Below are 18,660 nucleotides of genomic sequence, written 5' to 3' on the forward strand. Positions count from 1 at the left end.
CCCCCGGGGCTGTCTCAGCCTGGAGCCATGCACCCCACATCCTGTTTTGGTGGCACAGCCAGAGCACATTCTTCAGCCTCCCTGTCATAGGCAGACATAGGCATGTTCCCTCCAGATCAGGGATGGGTGGAGGTCGCTGGACATCTCCTGTGGACATCTTGACTGGAAAGCCCGGTCCATGGGAAATTCTACTGAATAAAGTCCTCGCGTTCAAAAACCAGAAGACTGGAGAGACGAGGGTCTGAAAGAAAATGGCAGTCAGACAGACAGACAGACAGATTTTTAGAAGTTCCCCACATTTGCCCTTAGCTTCTAAGAAGTAGCCAGCTCCATGGAGGTCCAGAAATTCAAGAGAATGACTTCCTCCCAATCCAAGTATTTAATCTGAGGGAATAATGACCACACCTGGAGGTGGGACCAATCTAAGGTGCTACATTCCAAGATATTTCCAACCAATGAGTAACAAGGCATAGACTGAGTGAGGTAGAAACAGATCAATCCCAGTAATCAATCCCAGGAGATCCCCTTTTTCAGTTCCCCTGATGATCGGAGTCAGCGCTGGTGTGTGGAAATTTGTGGGGAAGAGAAAGGGCATGAATGGAGCTGGGGGAGAGGCTTTCTGCATTGCCCACCTTGGGGAGGTGCCTTGATGCTGGGGTCATTCTTTGAGATCTTCTCAGCAAGCCCCTCTGTACCTAGATGGCAGCTCCAGAGTCGCTCCCCAACTATTTCCAAACCCCCCAGGATTTACCTATATCTCTTTCCATCGGTGGCCTGTGAGTTTCCAGATGTGGGCACCTCTATTCCCCAAATCATTCTTGCCTCTGACGCTTTGGGGGAAAGCAGCCCAGTGTAAGCACTAACACTGACAGCCCTTTATCTTGCCAACGTGGGCAGGGATGGTGCTTGGTGGAGGAACAGCAGTTGGAACTTCGAGTGTCCACACCCCCATTTTCATCTTTTTTACTGTCCTATCGTGTGCTCCTAGGACACCAGCCCTGACTGGGTTGTAGTTTGGAAGGTGACAGGCTAGACCCTGGCCTCATGCCGGATACCTGGTCGTTGGGTTGTGGTGTCTGTACAGTTGTCATGTGAGGAAAGGAAAAGGAATCTTTGAGGGGTGGAGGACAGGGTGAGTTGTGTTGAGGGGGGGTATAAGGATAGCACTGTTCAAGTTTGCCTTATTGGCATGAGAAGGAAGGAGTGAGTGAGCTCCATATGTAACCCTGAAACCAACAAACGCAAGGTCAACAGGGCAGAAAGTGGGATCCTGGGGTCCACATGCATCTTTGCAAACATGCCTTTTCCCCACCACCTCCCTGGTTAGGCCCACACTAGCCTCACAGTTCTCACCAGCTCACACCAGGCCCTCACCTCTCTTTCCTTCCCTGCAGGCAGAGTAAGGCCAACCTGTGCCCTGGAAGCAGGATGAGAAAATGGCGCATCTCCTACTACCCCGGGGCACCAGCAGCTTCCGCAGGTTCACCCGGGAGTCCCTGGCGGCCATCGAAAAGCGCGTGGCCGAGAAGCAGGCCGGTGGCTTGGCCACCCTGCAGGAGAGCCGTGACGCGCTGCCGGAGGAGGAGGCTCCTCGGCCCCAGCTGGACCTGCAGGCCTCCAAAAAGCTGCCGGATCTCTATGGCAACCCACCCCGAGAGCTCATTGGGGAGCCTCTGGAGGACCTGGACCCCTTCTACAGCACCCAAAAGGTGACGGCTGCCCACCACCACCCACCCACACACCTCCCCATCCCATCAAATGAGTAGGCAGGAGAGGGCAGGCCTCCATATGGGGTTCTGTGGGGGGCACTCCCCTGGGATGGGGGTGAGTCATTGGCGATCTGTATTCCAGTCACCTTCATTTGGGAGTTCCAGAGGAAAAGGCCATGCTGCGCTGCAGGCGATGGTTTGGGCAGAGGGAAGCAGGGAGGGGAGCTGCCCACCTCAGAACCAGCCTCAGAACCCTCCCCTGCTAGGTGGGGGAATCCCCTCTTGGGGGCAGCGGAGTCACCCCACCTGGGTTGATGAGTGCATGAGTCTGAGAACGAATAGTGGGAAGAGCAGCCAAATGGTCAGGATGGGCAAGAGCTGATCTGCCCACCCAGACCCTGGTTCTTGTCACAGAGCAGTGGCATCGCAATTCCTCCTGCCTCCTGCCCAGGGCATGTGTTTCCCCCGGTCTCCACATACAGGGTGCCAGCCGAGGCCTGTCCTTCAACCCCCTGCCCACATGATGGGACTCCCGACTTGCAGAACATGGGTTCCACATGGACAGGAGCCCTTCCCATAGGGCCCACTTTGCCACCATCAGGGTCAAGGAAATGAGTGAGTGGGAGCAAGTGTGGTGCACCTGGTTATTCAGGTGGCCCATACATGTGCATCCGTGGGCTTAGAGATGTGAGAAGCTACCTGGGCTGCATGTCCACACCTGCATGTGTGCAGGTGAGGAAGAGTCCCCCAGCCTCTGTGCACAGGTGGGGGACCAGCGCTGGGACAGATCTTGCTTCCCAAAGTTGCCAGGATTTGGGAAGGTCCAGGTGGAAGTCTGGAACCGTAGGGAGCGGGGTGTCAGAATCCAGCAGGAAGTTGAGATCAGCCAGGGTGGGTGTGCAGGTCAGTTATGGCTGATCAGAGCTGGGCATAACAGAAGAGTTGGATGGGCTGGGGAGATGGATCAGAGACTAGAGTGCAGGATTTACATGTGGAAACTCTAGGGCCCCATCGCAGACACCATATGGTTCCTGATACCTTTGAGAGTTGCCACCCAAAAGAATTAGGGTTAGAGGATTAGGGAGATAGCTCAAGGGGTGAGCAAATACCTGGAATGTGAGACACCCCAAGTTGGTTCCCTGTCAATATGGAATATAGCTCTAGTAACCCCTAGCACTAACCCCTGGGCATCACTAGGAGTGACTCTGGGCCCTCCAGCACCTTATGAAACAAAAAGAATCGGGGATAGATGCAAGGCAGGTTTCAGGGACAATGAGGTTGGAGTTTGTTAGAGCAGAGACTGGGCAGGATGGGGCAGGATTGGATGGGGTTTGGGTTACTGGTGGAGTGAAACCTTCAAAGGATCATGGATCCTCTCCGGTTCCCTTGACCTACAATACATAATCTGTGGCTCAGGTAGAGGTGGACTCTAAATGTACATCTCTCTCACTGACCCCTGACCACACTGCCCACCTTCCCATAGGAACACCAGTCCCACCACAGAAATCTTAACTGACCAAATCCTGATTTGGTCAGCTCATTAAACCGAGAATGGACCCTCAGGGCCCCAGAGCCAGGGTCTTTGGTCATGTCTGTGCCAGAAGTTGGCAATGGTCAGCACACCTGACTCCAATTCACACTGGTAATGTGTGCAGCTCAGCCTCCAGTCCTGTCCCACAGTACTATATGGATACTGTCCTGGGAACTTGGGGTCAGGGTCCCCTTGGAGTGACTCATGAGACAATCAGGGAGACAATCAGTCATCACTGAAGTAGACATGTATCAGCTGCTTGGATTCCAGGAGACATGGTCTCTGGGAGGGCCTCACCTTTTCCCTTCTCCAGCTCCTCAGTTTCTGCATGCCCTCTCTATTTTCTATCAGGCCCTCTCTCTCCAGGTGCTGGTTTTCTGAAAGGGTTGACCAGGGAAGAAGGGGTGTTCTCTACATGGCCATCCAAAAAATCCTGGCTTGTTATGTTCCCATACTAGGACTAAGACTAAAAAAAGGCCTATCCTTGTTGGGACTCAAATTCTGAACCTCAATAAAATCCCATCCAATCTGACATTTTCCTGAACTTGGACCCATCCCTCCTAACCAGGGTCCAGCTTCCTTCCCTCTCTCAGGCTCTCTCCCCTTCCTCCCAGAGTTCTGGGGTTCGGAGACAGCAGTCACCCATTCCCAGCCTCCCTGTTAACCCCTACAGAACTCTCCCCTGAAGAGTCTGGGGGCTGTCATCCCAACCTAAAGCAGCTCTCTCCCACAGACCTTCATTGTGCTGAACAAAGGCAAGACCATCTTCCGGTTCAGTGCCACCAATGCCTTGTATGTACTCAGCCCTTTCCACCCCATCAGGAGAGCAGCTGTGAAGATTCTGGTCCATTCATATCCTTTGTGGTCATCCCTGCCACGTGAACCTAGGCCCCCACATTGGGGAGAGGGTGATAGATGGAGTATACCACTGAATGATTGGATTTTGATGTTGGGACCTCACTGGTCCTCAGACATGTGGTAGACTTCTTGCCTGGAAGTGGGTGCCATGTTGATTCTTGACGTATGGGGGAGATGGTTTAAAGGGCTGTAGTTTGTGCATGACATGTGGGAACCTTGTGTTCAGTCCTTTTCCCAACATCACCAGAGATCCCTCTCCCTTCTTCCCTCAAAGTGGAACTCTTGAATCCTGCCTCCAGACCTACTAAATCAGTCTCATTTTAACAAGATCCCAGGGGTGCTCCTGAGAGACTTTGAGAAATCCTGCTCCAGTATTTTAGGGGAGAAATGTCCAGAAGAAATATGGTCAATCAGTGTCCTCAACTCTAATCTGCCTCTGAATGTCCCTTGACACTGTGCCCCTTGCCCTGCCCTTCACATCCACTTGCCTACACCTTGAGCAGGGGCAAAGTGCTCCCTAATAATGAGGACAGCAGGCGGGTCTCACTTGCTGTCTTTCCGTTTGCCTGATGGGGTGTTGGCACAGTGTGCTGTGTCTTGGTATCGTCAAGAACTCTGGCTGGTGCAGTTACATCAGGCCACAGTGGCAGAGTGTTGTTGGGACTCTACCCTCCCACAATTAACCCTAGGCACTGAGGTCTTGAGAAAGGAATTTGGCCCACAGCACTTGGAATCCTAGCAGAGTGAGGATGGGGTGATCTGATTCAAGATCATTGGCGGCCAGCATCAGAAGATGTCATAGGTAGAAAGACACGTGTGTGTTTTGTGGCAGCCTCGGCAACTGTCCTGTAGCTGTTCAAGGCTGATGCTGCCATGCTCAAGAATGTTACAGTGTGTGGACTGATGAGGGGGTGATGGGCTGGCTTAATTGAATGGATTGGTTCCCTCTCTCTTTAGCTGTGGATGAACCTACCCTCTACTGAAGACCCAAGGCTTCTGGGTCCTTTGCCTGTGCAGAGGCAGGAGGGGTACTCCTGCTTGGCCCAAATTCCTTTCTCAAGACCTCAGTGCCTAGGGTTAATTGTGGGAGGGTAGAGTCACAGCAACAGTCTGCCATTTGCATGAGGCTGTGGCATGTATCTGCCAGCAGTGACTTAGTGCTTTCTGTCCTCAGCCCCCCATGCCACTCAAAGGTGGGCAGATGCTGGGGGCAGACTCTGTTAAATAGGTGAGCTGACACTTTTGATTGCATCTTATCTGGCAATTACAACCAAGTGATAATCATTTCATCTAGAAAGCCCATCAGTGTCATCGATTAGGAGTCATCTTTTCTGCACCTCCTCTCCTTTCTTCAACTCCCAGCCACCTTGTTGGGCACCCTTTGGCAGGAGCCAGAGAGTTAGTACAGTGAGTTGGGGACTTGCTTTGCATGTGGTTGGCCACAGATTTGAGACCTGTCACCTCCTATGGTCCCCCAAGCCTGTCCAGGAACCAGGAGTGATTTCTGAGCACCATTGGGTGCAACCAAAAAAAAAAAAAAAAAGCTTACAATAAGGGAAAGATATAGCAAGGCACTTGCCTTGCACATGGCCAACTCAAGTTCAATCCCTAGTATCACATATGTTTTTCTGAAGCCCTGCCAGGAGTGATTCCTATGTGCAGAGCCAGGTGTAGCCTCAAAACAAGAAGAAAATAACAGGCATGACAAGACTGAGTGAGACAGAAGTCTGTTTAGCCCCCTGAGGGGTGCCACAGTCTCCTTCGGATGATGGTCAGTAATTCCAGAAAGAGGCATGGGCTGAGGAGGAATGGTTGGCCTTCTTCCTCTCCGCTCCCACTTCTGCTCCTGCTTGCTTGGAGCCTGTCTCCAGGGTGTACTCCAAGGGCACCATCTCCCTGAAAGCATGCACCACATCCCGCCTGGGGCTTCTTCTCTGCGTTTCTAGCCAACGCAGCACTGTTTGGCAGCCATGGCAGACCTTGGGGACACGTAGCAGCTCCAAGGTGCCTGCTGGGCCCTGAGCTGGGCCATAGGGCGGATGAAACCAGGGAGGCAAATGGGGGAGGAAGGGAGTGAGGAGGAGGGCATGGGACACTCCAGGCTGGCAGGAGGGCTTGGGGGGACAGTGGCTCTGGGACTGTGAGGTGCTGTTCTACAGCAGGAATCATTCTAAGGGGGCATGTGTGCCCCAGAGCGGCTGCCCTGCTCCTACCCCTGGGATGTGTATTGGCATCAGCCCTGTGCTATGTCCTGATGCTGCGGCTTTAACACTCATTGCCTGGGGAGATGCTTCCAACCTGCAGTAGTTCTGCACAGTGGGGGGTCTATACCCCAGAGCCCTGCCACTAACAGCAAGTGTCTCTGACTGTGAGGCATTTGTGAGCTCTTAAAGGGATGGCTGGCACCCAGATCCCCAAAAACTAACAAGTCAGCAAGGCCTCCCCATCAATGCCCGAGAACCCCTGCTGCCTCTGGGCAGATGTTTCCCGTTTAAGACTTAAAAGCACAATATCTAGCCCCTTTCTGACCCGAATCTCAATCTTCAGCCCTGGGGCTTTATGAGTTCTCTATGCATCTCTTTTCTGTCTTGACAAATATAGAATCCACACGCCATACCAGTCAACATTCTCACATATACATCTCTTGGGGTTTATTTTTTTCTGTAGATTTAGAAAGTCAGACACCATCTCCCCGAATTTCAGAACATTTTCATCACCCCCCCAAGAAAGCCTGTTCTCATTTAGCCAACATTCTGCCTTTCTCATGCATATATTTCATATTTTGAATTTACAATGTTTACTTGGCTTCGTTTTTCTTTAGTGCAGTAAACTAACGAAAAAAGCCCCACGTGAACAAGGTTTACCATCTTGATCAATTGTGAGAGTCGTGTTAGCTTGTATTAATTACCATCATATGTAAAGATCTCTAGAACTTTTTAATCTCATGAAACCTAAACCCAGGACCCATTGTTGGCTTACATTTTTGTGTCCATTCAAACATCTAAGCCTCCGTGAATACAAAATCTATGCTAGGCCTCTTGGAAAGGACTGGGGGGGGGGTGCATAGAGAGGGTAGGCATGCAGTTCTTGGGGGCCTAGAAGGTAGGCATGCAGTTCTTTCTTGGGGGCCTAGAAGGTAGGCATGCAGTCCTTGCTTCACAGCAAAAAGACAGCTTGTAAATCCCCGAGGCCTTTGGAGACACTTGCAATATGGCCCTGGGAAATTGCCTAAAAAGTAAACGTGGGCATGTAGAAATATTTTCCACTTTATTTTGTTAAAAATCCTTTAGAATGTGTTCCTGGCAGAATTAAATAAATGAAACCAATTGAATTCCAGATTCAACAGACAGAGGGGTCTCATATTTCATGGAGAAAGCATCCTGCTTCCTGGGTGTGTGGAATCTGTCCACGAAGTCCTCCTACATTTTTCTGACAGCTTCAAATGGGCAATCAGACCTTGTGTGTGTGTGTGTATGTGTGTGTGTGTGTGTGTGCGCGCGCGCGTGTGCGTGCATATGCTTATGCTCCTTAATAACACGGATAGATGGAAATAATCCTCCTACCCTTCTCTAGGGTAGATTTCCCATCCTGAAGATTGAATGACATGTGGTCCTGGTCATAGGCATTCCCTCACAGTTTTACAAGCAGCCCTTACTGCCATTTTTTTTTTTTTTTTTGTTTTAGTCAGGAGCCTGGGTGGGTGTTCCAGGACAATGGCACGCAGGATGGAAGAGGTTTGGTGGGGCTCGGGTCTGGAGAGGTGGCCTCTGCCTCTGCCCACACAGGGTACCAGCTCGATCATCAGCTTGCAGGTATGCCCTGGCCAAAGTACACTTGACTCATCCTGCTGGAATTGAGGGCATGCTGGGCTCCACAGGGGGCCTGAGGATGCTTTGGGCAGTCACGTGGACTGAAAGCTGAGATCAGGCTGAAGAGAGTTTGTGCAAATCACTAAAGCATACACACATATATACACTCACGCACACACTTGCTCACACACACTAATACATCTACTGTATGCACGCATGGACCCATATATCTACCTGCATATTCTTACATACATACACGCATACACACACATACAAATCTGAACATTCTTCCATCTACTCACACACATTGATACACACACTTTCACATAATGTCTGACATTCGTAGGAAAAAAATTCCTCAAGGCCAGGAGAGCCTGGCAGGGTTTTGACAATCAAGTGGCAGAGAGAGGAAGAAACTAGAAGTCATTTCTGCTCTGGAAAATTCTAAATCTAGCCAGGCCACTTTGCCATTTCCCAGCACTATCCCAAGACCATAACTGGCAGGAATTCAGAGGGCTGTCTTCCCTGACTTGTCCCTCTGTCTATAAAGTGGGGCTCAGCTCACCTCTCTGTGTCCAGCCCAGCCTTGGGGATGAAGCAGCCTGTGAGAGTTGGATCACTGCACCACTCAGAGGGGGTATGTCCAGAGAGGAGGTTTTTTAACCCTCCACCCTGCCCCAGCAACCCTGTTTCACCATGAGTAGGAGGACGACGACAACGACTCCTCTGTGTCTGTCTGAAAATCTCCCCAACTATCCACAGTCAGAACCAGAGGCAGATAGGAATTCTCAGGCATCCAATCCAGGAAGCATTTGCCAGGTCCACAGGATCAGGCAGGGCGGCCCAGTGTAAATGGCCCTCTTCCTCATTCTGGTAGCCTTCTGCTCTTGCTGAAGCTGCTCCCTCCACTGGGTCTCATTCCACACTACGGGTGGCTGAGGCTGAGTGCATCCCCCTTGGCAGGTGAGGGTCTGATGCTGTGGGGGGGGGGGGTTGTCTGGTGACCCTAAAGCTGTGGGATGGCTTGCAGAGCAGCTAAGCAGTAGGACTCGGCAGAGGCCTGCATCCAGGCAGTGACCAGTTCTGTTTCTGCTCCCATTCTCTCTGCTTCACAATGACCACAACTTCACCATTTATCACCATATAATTCTGGAGCTTAGAAATCCAGAAAGTTCTGGGCTGACATCAAGCTCTAGGCAGGGCTGCGTTCCTATCTGGAGGCGCCTCAGAAGAAACCACATTCTAGGCTTTTGCTGTTTCTAGAGATGTGTGAATTCCTGGCCCCGATCCATCCTTCAAGCCAGCCACAGCTTCTGGAGTGTCTCTCATCTGCATTCCTCTTGCTTCCCACTTTCATATCTAAGGACCTTGTGATGTCTTGGGGTCTGCCCAGTTAATCCCAAATAACCGCATCTCAGGATCCATCACTGAGTCAGTGGTTATATAAATCAACAATCATGGTCTCCAGAGGCTAAGAAGTGCCTGTCTTTGGGAGGCCATTGTTTTACCAATGCTTGTATCTCTCTATGGAGCTTTTTGGGCCTCAGTCTCTGTGGCTGTTAAATGGAAAGTCCACAGCTTCTGGGACTAGTGGGAAAACTGGATTGCCTCCAGAATACAGAAAGCAGAGCCTGGCACCCAAGAGGGGCTCCATCATTATTGGCTCTTAGTATTATCACTTTTGTACTTGTGGGGTTATGAGAGACAGTCATGACTTAGCAGTAGATGGTGAGTATGACTATAAGACAGGTGGAGAGTGTTCATGTCTGGGGAGGAAGCATCGGCACAAAGCCAGGTGTTGCTGGTGATCCCCCCAGATCTTACTTGGGTTCAAAGAGGAATTTGAGACAAGGGATCTGAGGATGAGGAGGATGTCCAACGAGAACTCTTGCGAGGCCTCACCACTCTCTGCAGAACACGGCATCCCGGTCAGGTCTGTCTCCAGTCTGCCAGGCCAGAATGGAGAAGTTGGCACCATGGCAGGGAGGAAGGAGGCATTCCCTGGAGCTCAGTTACCGCGGTTCCGGCAACCGGAGGGAATCACTCGGCTGGCAGCTACATGTGTGGGACCGGAGTGTGCAGCAGCATGAGCCAGGGGACCCCAGGGACTAAGCCGCAGACTCTCCTTGGGGCCTGGAGGGGCTCTGTGAGGGCAGCTGGGTGGCCCTGCTGGGACTAGCTGTCGGTTCCTGGCAGGGCTCTTCGAGGTAGGGAAGTCATTGAGGGAGGAAGGGAGGCATAGAAGCTGTGTCCAACTTGCAGTTAGCCAGTGGGACTTAGCGCATTCAGGGACTTGTGAGAGCACTTAGAACCAGGACAAATCTGCTCAAGACTCAGCCTGAGGATGTCACAATATCCCCGCTTCTGAACTATGCCCAGTTGGCGGGATGTGGGCACAGCGACAGGCCATGGCTCTGTAGGGAGTAAACTGGTCAGGGGCCAGTGTCCTTGGGGTGCAGAGGCTGCAGAAACCAAGGAGTCAGAGCAAGTCATGGAGAGGGAGCTGTCCTTATGAAAGTGCTCCATTGAGAGTGCTCTGATCGTGATGCCATCTGCAGGGATCTTTCACTGGGAGTAAATCTTAATAATAAGGGGTTCTTCTGCCCAGGAGGGGCCACGCAGGAAACAGAATGGCCCTAACAGTGTGGCTCTTTGAACCCTGTCAGTGCCTGGGGGCCAGTGATGTGAGAAAGGGGTAGGTAGTTGGGGGGCACAGCTGCTTGTCAGGCTGGCACATTCATGTCTCCACGCATAGGCGGTGGGGGGTCTGGCCATCCCCCATGCTTGTTCTCCTTGACCCGGCCACGCTCTTCAGCATGCTCATCATGTGCACCATCCTGACCAACTGCGTGTTCATGGCTCAGCATGACCCTCCGCCCTGGACCAAATATGTCGAGTGAGTACCTGCAGGCCCCCCAGCAGACCTTCCTCTTATCTACTCCCTTCCACATTCCCACCCCCAAGTGACCCCAAAAGAGAACAGCAGCTTCCAGGCCCCAGGATTTGCCCACCTGAAGCCTCGACCTTTGACCCAGCCCCTGCCCTCACTGACAGCCCTGCTTCCTGGTTGTTCTCAGATGTACCTTCCAGAGAGAAAGAATGCTACGTTGTCAGGATGGGGATTCTCCCCATGCAACCCAAGGAGAGTGAAGGACATTGTAGAAGGCTTTGAAATAGCATTTGTGGAACTGTTTTTCAGCACTCGATAAATACTGAATGCTATCAAGTGGCCTTTGACCCTTGCAGTGGTGTGACCTACTGCTACCAGAGCAGCTTGTCTAGTGACCATCCGAGTTCCCACAGGCCCCAGAGGGCCATCAGAGCCCAGGCCTGCTTCCAGCTGCTATTCTTGGGGACGCAGCCCTGCAGGACCTCTTCCAGGCAGCTGGACAGCTAGAACAACCCCCAGTCAGTCTCCTGGGCTAGAACATTCACTTTGGCAGGTTTGAGTAGATATCTGGACTATCCCCCTTGTGGGCATCTGAGGTTGGACCCTGCTCGGGTCACTCACTGCCTAAAATCCAGCTCGGGGTGAAGGATTGTGACTGAGTGTTCCTCCTTCCTACAGGGGCTACGCATTGAATGGGGAGCCAGAGGAATACCAGTACCAAGACAGCCTGGGGGAGAAAAGAGGGGAACCATTGGGTAGGGGAGGTTAAGGCTCTTGCCTTAAAACACAGCCCACACACATTCTATCCCAGTACACATGTGGTCCCCTAAGTGATCACTGAGCACATCAGTGGTGGTGGCCCCAAACAAAACAAAACACTGCCGAGTAAACAAATGGGAGCAAGCCCCAGCCCCTGACAGGTGTCTGCCACCACCAAATGTTCCCCAAGCTTGGGCCGATAGATCCTGATAGATCCCAATAGATCTGCCCTCGAGGAAGGATCTCTGAGGGCTCCCTCCTGCCTAAGAAGCCATCTCTCTCCTCCCCAGGTACACTTTCACTGCCATCTACACCTTCGAGTCTCTAGTCAAGATCCTGGCTCGAGGCTTCTGCCTGCACGCGTTCACTTTCCTGCGAGACCCGTGGAACTGGCTGGACTTTAGCGTCATCGTCATGGCGTAAGTATTGCTCGTGCTGTGCCACGCACATGCGCACCTTGTTGAGGAGTCCCTCCGTGCACAAGCTCTGCCCAACACAGCCCCCTTAACTGCTGGGGCACAGGGTTCCTGTGGGCATGGTGGGCAAGGCCACTCCATCGCCTGGAGCTCTGTGACAGCCCCAGACTCCAGGAACCTCATCCGGCTCCTGGTTTAAGAGCTAGAGAGATAATGCTTGGGCAGGGCTATTGCCTTGCACACAGCCTACCTGGTTTCTATTCCCAGGCACCATACATGGTTCCTGGAGCACTACCAGGAGGGACCTCTGAGCACAGAGCCAGGAGTAAGCCCTGAGCTCATGCCTTACATAAACACGACCAAGTGTACCCCCCCCAAAACTTCCCTGAAAAAAGGGGAGGGGGATATTGGTTTAACTCCCTTTGCTCTCTGCACAACCAAGGGAGCCAGTATTTGGACCTGGCATGTCTGGATCACTGGAAGTAGAAACTGGGATTCCAGTTTGAAATACTACACCTTCCCTTTGAGCTTAGCCAGCCTCAGAAGTTCTCCCCAGTCAGATACCTGTCTGGCACATTTTTATAAAAGTACCTGCTTAATGATTTGATCCATACTAGATGGCAGCCCGGGGCATTTATCCCCATTTCACAGACTAGCAGGTGGGGTTCCATGCATTGGTTGAGTCTGGCATGGAGCTGCATGCAGAAACCCTGCCCTGGGCAGGACTTTTGGAGATGAGGGGAGGACTCACAGTGGATGTTGTGTTCTTGGGCATGGATCATGGTCCGGGATTTGGCCACAAACACTTCCAGAAGGCTTGGTGGTATGGAGAGCTCAGCAGAGACAGAGCTGGGAACCACACAAAGGCCAGGAGCAGGGGTCAGCACAGTAGGGCCAGTGTGGCCTGCAGGACCTTGGTCTCCCACTGGTGGAAGGACAGTGCTGGGCTAGGTGGAGCCAGAGACTTGGCAAAGCACCTGCTGCCCAATATTCTCAGGTTTCCTCAATTGGCCTCATCTGTGCTGAACCTTTGTTGATCCCCTACAGAGGGTAACAACCTTGCTCTTAGGAGAGAGAAGAAAGAGGGTCACTATACCTTGCTTAGGGGCGCTTGCAGGAGAGGTAGGACACAGTTTTTAGAACTCATATAGGGAGGCAGGAAGAGAGTTCATGAGTTCATGTGGTGAAGCATAAACCCTGTGCTAATCCCTGAAACGACACTGTTCTGGAAAGCTGCTGGGGGAACCTTAGGGGTCCCGAGGTGGTGGTTCTGGCTTTGGTGGTTCTAAGCACCTTCAGACCCCAGGAGTGGCCCACCAGTTCCACACTACTAGCAAGCATTAGCAGGGTACCCTCAAGCACTTATGCAGATGGTAACCATTAAAAAATGTGGCCAGAGAGATGACTCCAAAGTGAAGCATTTGGGGCCGGAGAGATAGCATGGAGGTAGAGCATTTGCCTTGCAAGCAGAAGGATGGTGGTTCAAATCCCAGCATCCCATATGACCCCCTGAACCTGCCAGGAGTGATTTCTGAGCTTAGAGCCGGAAGTAACCCCTTGAGCGCTGCCGGGTGTGACCCAAAAACCAAAAAAAAAAAATAATAATAAGTGGAGCATTTGCCCCACATGGGTGAGATCCTGAGTGCTGCCTGGCACCATATGTATCCTTGGGCATTCTGGGGATGCCTTAGTGACTGACCACTAGTACTTCCAGGTCCCCTGAGCCTAACTGTGAGGCCCAGGACTGCTGGACAAGCATTGCTTGGAGAGCCACCAGGCTTCCAGCTGGAGGGGGAGAAAGAAGGAGACTGAGCTGACTCAGACCTAGCAATTTTTAGGAAGGAGCCAGTGGGAATCTAAGCTAGGGACAACCATCTCTGACTTGGGCTCCATGAAGATCAGCCCCCCACTACCAAGAGAGCAGGGGTTGTGGAGAGTGAGAAGGCAGACAGCAGCTAGGAGGCCAGCTACAATGCCAACTCAGACAGAAGAGACACGGCAGAGAGACAGGGATACCTGGGGGGGGGAAGTAACCTCGTCAGTTTCTGGGTAGACTGGACACGGCAGGCAAGCCACGAGGCCCAAGGCAGGTTGCAGTTGGGACTACAAGGTGAACACAGTCACAGTCTGTCGAGAGGGAGGTTGGAGAGAGATCTGACCGAGGACAGACAGGCGTACATCAGAGGTGCCGCATGGAATGAACATCATTTGCTAGCACCAGTTGCTGAGCTGCAACTGGATATTGCAGTTTGGAGTTCAGGAACGAGGTGAGGTCTGAGGAGGAAATGTAAATTTAGAAGCCATCAGGATGCCGATGGTATTTAGAGCCAGAAGACCGGATGAGATCATCTAGGAATAAGAGTGGCCAGGGAAGGGATGGCGCCTGCGGGCCAGCCCATGGGTGCTTCGATGTCTTGAGGTCAAGACACCTGCTAGAGAGGGGAGCATTGGAGGGCAGGTTGGGGGGGGGGGGGCAAAGAAAGAGTGTCGTCCTCAAAGCCTCAACTCAGGAGAGACCAGGAAGTGAGAACTACACATGAACCCACCTCTAGATTAAGAGTGTCCAGTGTAAAGTTAGGGTTAGGGGCAACCTGGGCAGGAGAGCTCCAGTGCAGGGGTATTGGCTTATGTACCTCATTAAGCTCAGGAGGGTGGAAAGCTGGAGTGAGGATGGACATCCCTGTCACGGTATGCACCATCCCTGAGTACCTCGGTGGTGGCTCTGATGGCCCTCAGCACTACTCTACTGATTATCACTGGAAAGAGCTCCACACCCCCAAGCACCATCAGAGGACTCCACCCCCAAATTTAAAACAGCATGGTGAGGGGTTAGATCAGTAGAACAGCAGGTAGGACACTTGACTGGACTCGATCTTCAGCACCCAATATGGTCCCTCACGCCTGCTAAGCGTAATCCTTAAGCACTACTTTTTAAAAATTTTGAATGTGTCCCCCAAATGTATTATTTAAAAAAGTTTTAAAAGACCAGATGTGAAACAGGGACAGGGAATAATGTTGGATGAGGAGAGGTACTTGGTGGGCTTAGGGAAACCGTCTCTATAAAGGGGAGACTGTCAGGGGGTAGAAGGAGTGATAGGCTGACTTGAGGGTGGGATCCAGGCCCCACACTGGATTTCAGAGCAAGGAAGGAGAAACTGTGATGGTGCTGGTGAAGTTTGGCCTTAATTGATTCAGTGAGGAAAGAGGAAGGCATTTCTCTTCTGATTATTCCTGTTTTCTCCTGTCTAGCGGCAGGATTATCAGGGAGAACCCTGGGAGGGAGGCCGGTCTGAGGTTGGGGAAAGAGGGGACACTCTCCATGTGGGAGCTGAACCATTGCATTGACCTGGACATGGGGCCACAGGACCCAGGCAGCCGGGCTGCTTCTTCAAGGGGACAGCAATTCTAAGACCTGGCACTCAGGAAAGGGCTTTGTATGCGAGTCAGTCTGGGCCTTCCCAACTTTCCCATCCTGGCGCCAGAGCAGGAACAGGCCACGACATCATCTCTCCATCCATATGTGCTTCCGGGCAAAGATAGGGCCTCTTGTCAACATCAGGAAGCAACCCAGTGTTTTGGGAGCTGCACTGTGTCCTCAGGCCCTGAACAGATCCTGCCTGGTCTTTGTGAGAGCCCCTCTCCATCTCCATGAGATCCCTCCTCTGTGCCCTCCTCTGTGCCAGACAGAGGGGCAAAGCACACAGAACAGGGTTCACAACCACCAGACCATTATCTCTCTTCCAAGCTTCTTGGAAAAGATGCTCCATTCTCTTAGTAACGTCAGTGCTGCATTGCGAGGGCCTGAGTGTGCTGTGTCAGTACCAGGGTTAATGCAGGGCAATCTACTCTGACCAGGAAGGTTCTCAGGGCTCCCAACATCATTCAGGAGTCCCCAGCGGCAGAGAAGTCCTATCTCAAGAAATCCCTTCCCCACCCTGTCCTTCATTCGCTAGGTGGGGAAACTGAGGCTCAGAGACCCTACCACTACCTCCTATTATAGGAGGGACCAGCAATGCTGGGATTAGAAACAAACTCCTAAAGGCAACCCCAAGCCTGCTTTTTCCAGCTTGTTTTTCTAGCTTGTTTCCAGCCTAGCCTCCCTTGATCTTCCACCCCACCCGCTGTGAAGGTTGTGGGATGATGCAGGGAGGGCCCCCAAAGCCTGCCGGGCACCCCCTCCAAGAAGCTCTTCCTCTGGCCCCCTCCAAGCTGGGCATTACCTGCTAGTTAGCACAGCCTCCCACCTTCTGGGGTTGTTATGGAAACGGAACCTGCGGGAAGGGAGGGAGGGCAGAGAGGAGAGGGTGGCAGGCAAGGCAGAGTGAGGCTGGCTGCCCCCTCTGTCTGGAAGCCCCTCCAAAGGGGTAGAGGTGGAGGGGGGTTCTCCCTCAGCCTCCAGAAGGATACCCCACTGGTGTGAGGGGGCGAATTCTCACCCCAGACCCCCACACCACCTGTCTCAGTCAGGGTCCCCTATTGCTCGTCCACAACCTGTCTGCCTGTCTGAGCCCAACAGACTGGCTTGGAGGAGGATGGAATCAGCGTAGGGTCACTGCAGAAGCTGGATCTTTGCCAGAAACGGGCTTCCCAGCCTTGCCACACTCTAGGGCCCCTGCACAGAGGCAGTCAGGCTCCAGCTCTAGCTGGAGGACAAGATGGCAGCCACTAGGTCCCCAATAGGCTCCAGACATGCCAGGCCCTCCTCCAGCTCCACATCCCCAAATTCCAGGCTTCCATCCTTAGAATTTTTGTCTCACAGATGTCCCCAACTGAAGCATCTAGCCCCACTCCTGTACTCAGCCGCACCATTCCTGTCCATCTACCCAAAGCATCCTCCTGGCCTTTGACTTTTGTGCCCAGCACTCTCTGCCTTGAGTGTGGGGAATGGCCCTGGATACCCAGGGTATGTGTGCCCAGCTGCCACATACCCCCACACGCTATCCACCCAGTACCACCAAGCCAGCATCACTGAGTGGTCAGGGCAAACACTCTGGGAGAAGCCACTGCCAATTTTGAGTCCCCCATTCTTTGGTAGGCATCTGTAGCTCTGGTAAATGTTGGCTGTCAAAGTGCAAGGTCTTGGTGAAACATCACCAGTCACTTACCACTATCTCCCAGTGTTGTCACACAGTCCACCCGCCTTCCAGACAAGCCATCACATGGCTCTTTTCTGCTCACCAACTCCTTCCATCATCCACTTCTGGAGGGATTCCAGGGCCACTCAACCCACTAAACTCCACTCAGACCCAAATGGGATGGATCTGGGGAGGGCTGCCCACTGCCTAAGGCCCTCACTCTTACAGAGAACAAGGACATCCTTGGGGTAGGGGAGTCACTTCTCAGGACACATAGGATAGCCGCTAGCGTCACCCAAGGACCCATCTCCTGCTTCTCCTTGTTGGTCACTGAATGGTGGTGGCCTTGCATACTGCACTGAGACTGACTCTCTCCCCAAAGCATCATCCTTTGGGTACAAGTGGCATCTCTATCTTGAAGCATGAAGGACTTCAGAGCCACTCCTTCTGATGATCTGTGGTCAGGGGGAGCACATGGGCAGCCCTGGGAAACCCTGTCCCGTGTCTTCAGGGGGGAAGAGTATCAGCCCAGACAGCCTAGACAGGGATACTGTGGCTCTACCAACAGAGCCAACTGAACCCCAACTCTGGGATCAAAATGAAGAGCAGAACCCCACTTCCTGTGGCGCATGGCTTGAGCCTGAAAATGGTTTGCCATTGGATCCCAACTTAAACCTCACTGCCACTGGGTTTCATGTCACCTTTCATGCTCAGTTATACTTGCTATGGCCTGGGCGTTCTTTATGTCCCCAGGCTGATGTCCCCGTGTCTGGAGGGTTGTGATCAGCAGGAAATGTGGGGAGAAGGCCCTGGGCCACCCTGTCCTCCCCTGGGGGAAGAGGCAAGGGAGCGGTATGCGTGGTGGGAAGGCAGTTCTGCTTTGTAATCCCCGGTAACTGTGGTTTGATTCTGCAGGTATGTATCAGAAAATATAAAACTAGGCAATTTGTCGGCTCTTCGAACTTTCAGAGTCCTGAGAGCTCTAAAAACTATTTCAGTTATCCCAGGTAAGATGCCCAGGTTGACCTGGTCGATCTCAGCTACAAGTGATTCTCTCTCTCTGTGTCCCCCACCCCACCCCTCTGACCGTGTGCCCTCCTCCTCCTCGGCGTGTCGTCATTGTGTTGTATGTGCATCTCCCTTGTTACAGATACATCACTGAGTTTGTGGACCTGGGTAATGTCTCAGCGTTACGCACCTTCCGAGTCCTCCGGGCCCTGAAAACTATATCAGTCATTTCAGGTGAAAACCAGGTTAAACGCCAAGGCTGCAGGGACACACTCCAACCTCTCCTGCCACCGCCACTGTTGCTGCTGGCTGGGAGGCTGAAGTGACCCTCGGGATGACCTCTTCTAAGGGAGCCTGTCCCCAGAATACGCTTCCCAGAACTCGGATGTGGGGGTCGCCTGTGGCAGACACCACTATCCCCTCCCTCCCAGCAGTGCCTACTCTAACAGACAGCAGGGGGGCATGGTGCACCCCTCAGGCCCTGGAGGCTCCAAATTCTCCCCCTAGAGAGGAATTCCATTGCAACTGGCTCGTAACATGACCAGTGACTCACTACCGCCAGAAGTGTCCTCCTTGGACAAAGACCCAAAAGAGGTCCTTGAAGG

The 18,660-nt window shown here is 52.6% G+C and overlaps 1 protein-coding gene across 9 annotated transcripts in view; it reads left to right on the forward strand.

Moving 5' to 3' along the window:
* The first annotated feature begins 1,436 nt into the window (after window positions 1–1,436).
* Window positions 1,437–18,660, forward strand: part of SCN5A (sodium voltage-gated channel alpha subunit 5) — an 83,345-nt gene continuing 66,121 nt past the window's right edge. For 6 of the 9 annotated variants that reach the window (XM_049766365.1, XM_049766370.1, XM_049766366.1 and 3 more), the window contains exons 1-5: window positions 1,437–1,709; window positions 3,974–4,092; window positions 10,714–10,803; window positions 11,847–11,975; window positions 17,963–18,054. In XM_049766365.1, coding sequence (XP_049622322.1) covers window positions 1,437–1,709; window positions 3,974–4,092; window positions 10,714–10,803; window positions 11,847–11,975; window positions 17,963–18,054 — 703 coding nt within the window. Of the gene's footprint in view, window positions 1,710–3,973; window positions 4,093–10,713; window positions 10,804–11,846; window positions 11,976–17,962; window positions 18,055–18,197; window positions 18,290–18,660 lie in introns of all 9 variants that reach the window. The other 3 variants (XM_049766367.1, XM_049766368.1, XM_049766369.1) reach the window with 1 other exon arrangement.

The sequence above is a fragment of the Suncus etruscus genome, chromosome 20, assembly GCF_024139225.1.
Source record: "Suncus etruscus isolate mSunEtr1 chromosome 20, mSunEtr1.pri.cur, whole genome shotgun sequence".
Taxonomy (NCBI): Eukaryota; Metazoa; Chordata; class Mammalia; order Eulipotyphla; family Soricidae; genus Suncus; species Suncus etruscus.